This window comes from Octopus bimaculoides, chromosome 18 (assembly GCF_001194135.2).
Source record: "Octopus bimaculoides isolate UCB-OBI-ISO-001 chromosome 18, ASM119413v2, whole genome shotgun sequence".
NCBI classification, from domain to species: domain Eukaryota; kingdom Metazoa; phylum Mollusca; class Cephalopoda; order Octopoda; family Octopodidae; genus Octopus; species Octopus bimaculoides.
Genome location: NC_068998.1, coordinates 49,631,992 through 49,636,012, shown reverse-complemented (window position 1 = coordinate 49,636,012; position 4,021 = coordinate 49,631,992). Strand labels below are relative to the sequence as shown.

Genomic DNA, 4,021 nt, shown 5'->3' with positions numbered 1-4,021 from the left:
ATATATACATACATTTGATATTGAATACTCAGGATGTGGTGCGGCTGATTTCTGTTTTGAAAAGGCAAATAGTACTTGCACCCAGGTCTGGAAGTCGTATCCTACTAAAAGCCCAGATGTTAACTACTGCAGGTAAATTTATCTTTATACTATGAATATTTTGTAATGCTTACTCTGTTGAATGCATTCATTTCGTGATTCCGTGTATGTCATGCACGCAGTCAGAAATAAGTGGTTGTTTGTTCAAATCGATAACATTCATTTTTGACTGTTTCTATTATAAGAATGTAGGGAACATGTTAATCAAGTTTGCTCACTGTGGTGTAGAGGTATTTACTAAGAAGCACACCATTCTGAAGCTGATACGACAAGATAAAATTGGCGCGCTCGAGTAAAACGCGAACCGCCCTACCTACAACAATAAAGGCTACGGGACATGAGGGAAATAAAGGAGGTGCTCGATGACCTAACCAGGTACAGAAGAATTACCGGAGCCATCCTCGTTTCCTGGTGGAAGCTGGGGAGGGTTACTTTCTGTAAACTTCCAGAGATAATTTTTTTATCTTTTTGATTTTTAAAAAAATACATTTAGATTTGGATGGGATATTGTGCTTTCTTTTCCTTTTATGCGAACTTTCAAATTTAACACGAGCACCCTCTACAAATACATAAGTATACGTGTGCATATGTGTGTATGTGTATATGTGCGTGCGCTAGCGTGATGTTCTACGCAGTTTCTTTGCAACGTATTTCACTCACAAAACATATACCGGTCCAGATACAGTAGAACACACACGTGAGACCGAATGCGGATCCCTGTGGATCAACCATAATTAACCTCTTAGAAGCAGACTTCTTCGACTACACTGCTTTACCAGTATATGACGTTATTTAACTCTATAAAAATTTCTTCTCAGTGTAGCTTCTATGTTCTAGACGAATGCAAATATTTCAAGTGTGCATGCAACTTACAGACGACGTGTGCGGTGATTACTTCACGGAACTCATTTATCAGGATTGTTTTGGTGAGAAAATTTTATCATCAACTTTGTTTTTATCGGAAGTGATGTATTCAAGCTTCTTTGCTTTAGTAAAATAAATATGTTTTATCCAGCTACACATCTTTTTATGTTTTACTTGGTCCAGTTATTAGTGTGGAGATGCACCTGCACAACCCTGAAGGGTTTTCGTCGAACAATTCAACATCAGTACTTGGTTTTATTAGCCGTATTTATTATCTCGTTCTCTTTCACCCTATCCCTAAGTTACGCTGACTTAAACGAACCAACTCCGCTTGTCAAGCTGTGATCTCCAATAGTGGAGAGTAGCTCGAGATTCCACAAAGTGGGAGGAAACGTGAAACGTATTGGGAGGTAAACTTCATACAACATACAATACAAATATAATTAAATTATTATTGATTTGAAATATGTGTATGCTGAAAGCTAGTTAACTATGGCCTAAGTGGGTTTGTCAATTACATTGACCTCAATCAAAAGTTGGTACTAATTTCATCGAACCTGGATGGATGAAGGAGGAAGTCGAACCCGGTGCCATTGGAAATGAAGTTAAGTATTTTGCTCGATGTGTTAACGAATCTACCAATAAATTCTTTTTTTACGCATTCATGTGTGTATAAACTGTCGTTGGTAGAGGCGCAATGGCCCAGTGGTTAGGGCAGCGGACTCGCGGTCATAGGATCGCGGTTTCGATTCCCAGACCGGGCGTTGTGAGTGTTTATTGAGCGAAAACACCTAAAGCTCCACGAGGCTCCGGCAGGGGATGGTGGCGAACCCTGCTGTACTCTTTCACCACAACTTTCTCTCACTCTTACTTCCTGTTTCTGTTGTGCCTGTAATTCAAAGGGTCAGCCTTGTCACACTGTGTCAAGCTGAATATCCCCGAGAACTACGTTTAGGGTACACGTGTCTGTGGAGTGCTCAGCCACTTGCACGTTAATTTCACGAGCAGGCTTTTCCGTTGATCGGATCAACTGGAACACTCGACGTCGTAAGCGACAGAGTGCCAACAACAAGCTGTCGTTGTACATTATGTTCCAGAAAGAAATACAAGTATTTCACTTACTCAAAGTATAGTGTTAATTGTTTCGACACAGGGGATGTGGAAATTAATTAACATTGTACTCCCAATTTATTTGCATGTCTACTTCACAGACGACTAATCGATTGAATGACTTGAAATTGTAATATATCTTTAAAATGCTACATATCTTTATAGGTGTCCATCTAAACCAGTATCACATATATCTTTTTCCAGATAAAATACTTATGCCAGTGACACTTATTTCAAATGTGGGGTCATTCAAATCCGTATCCAAATACAACATATTTGCGCCCCTCATCATAGCAACCTGGATGTAATGAATTTCAAAATCAACGGATGAAGCTACATTTCATGGCAAATATTTATATTAGGAAGATAGAATGATTACACACCTTGTGTATGTATTTATTTTTTGGTTAAATCATAACTGCATTTTATTTGGAAGAGAGAGATAACAGTTCACACTCTTATTACTATTATTATTACGGAGGTAAATAAAATTCTCAAAAAATAATATTAATACTTTTTTTGCATGACTGGAATTATTATTATTATTATTATTATTATTATTTTTTTTTTTTTTTTTTTTTTTTTGTAATAACCGGAACTTCGTAATAGCGAAACGAATGAGTTTGCGTTCCTCATGAAAGACAGAAAAAGAGCGGAGTGTTCACCGACGACATGGCGGGGAACATTGCTGGTGGGAGAGACAATGGAAAGTATTCGATAGACTGCAACCGAGTAAGCGAACTGTAATTGTTATCTCTAAAAGAAAATCAAATCTGTGAGCCAAGTTATACCAGATGTTTATGAACATGAATCGCGAGAACCATCTGAGATATTTTATTCGAAGAAAGCAAAATTAAAGTAATTAAAATGGCTGTACACGTTTTCGGATCAAAAACCCTCTGAAGACGACAAAGAACAGCTATTAGTGTAATAACACTATGAAGTCATTGAAGTGCATGTGTAATTTCAACGTGATCCTTTCAGTATGATAGTACCTAAGATGTATGTTACTGTAAGATATTCTACGTAATCAACAGTAATCCTTACTGCTAAAGTAATAAGTCCTGAACATGGCTGTTCCCTAGGAATCGACGTTACTACCGTTTTTAATCCTTTGATGATATGGACTCTACATGTTAACCATTCAGTGACCTTGCAAGACTGCCTACACTGGTGTGAGCTTCTATCTTGCCTACTACGACTTGTTCACTGAAAGGCTTCTTTGCAGTGTAATCACAAGTGCTCTGTAATATTGTAATTGAACAAGACGCAGTTCAGACAAAATAGACACGAAGGAACATATTTAAATGTAGCTATATGTGTTTGCATGTGTGTGAGTCCTTGTCCGCGTGTGTCTGTGTCTGATCGAGTTTGTGTGTGTCTTTTTCTTTGTGTGTAGAGATAGACACAGGGATAAATATAGGTGGATATATGTGCACCTGTTTCTATGTACCTATTCACACACAGGTGCCCACGCATCGATACTCATAAAACAAGGAACCCGCACACACATACATGTCAACATTCACGCACAGACATACAGACATATATATTTGAAAAATACTTAATCATTTTTGAGATGAAGATTTCAAATACACTTTATATACAAAATACCGATACCTTGTAGTGAAAATACATTAGTGAGCGGAAAATATACAATGGAGGCGAAATGGACTTCGTTAGATTTTCATCGAAAAATTGATTACACGCAACATGATAGCTAATAGATCGTTTCTCAAACAACTACCATTTTCTTCACTACACATCATTTTTCTTTTACAAATGGATATCTGCCTCAAGATAAAGGAATATAAACCTAAGCACAATCATATTCGCATTATATTCTGTTCTTAGTAATTTTATGAGCAGGTGACTATATATATTTATATATATACATATATATGCGTATGCATATATATATATATATATATATATATATATATATATA

At 36.9% G+C, this 4,021-nt stretch overlaps 1 protein-coding gene across 3 annotated transcripts in view; it reads left to right on the top strand.

Annotated features, from left to right (window-relative positions):
- The window catches only part of LOC128249883 (uncharacterized), a 14,439-nt gene extending 11,853 nt beyond the window's left edge, over nucleotides 1–2,586 (top strand). For 2 of the 3 annotated variants that reach the window (XR_008266014.1, XM_052974435.1), the window contains 3 exons: nucleotides 33–132; nucleotides 937–1,025; nucleotides 2,278–2,586. Coding sequence is in view for 1 of the 3 variants with exons in the window: in XM_052974435.1 (XP_052830395.1) it covers nucleotides 33–132; nucleotides 937–1,025; nucleotides 2,278–2,381 (293 nt within the window). In the remaining 2 variants the exon portion in view is untranslated. The remainder of the gene's footprint in view (nucleotides 1–32; nucleotides 133–936; nucleotides 1,026–2,277) is intronic. The other variant, XR_008266015.1, reaches the window with a different exon arrangement.
- Nucleotides 2,587–4,021: the final 1,435 nt, after the last annotated feature.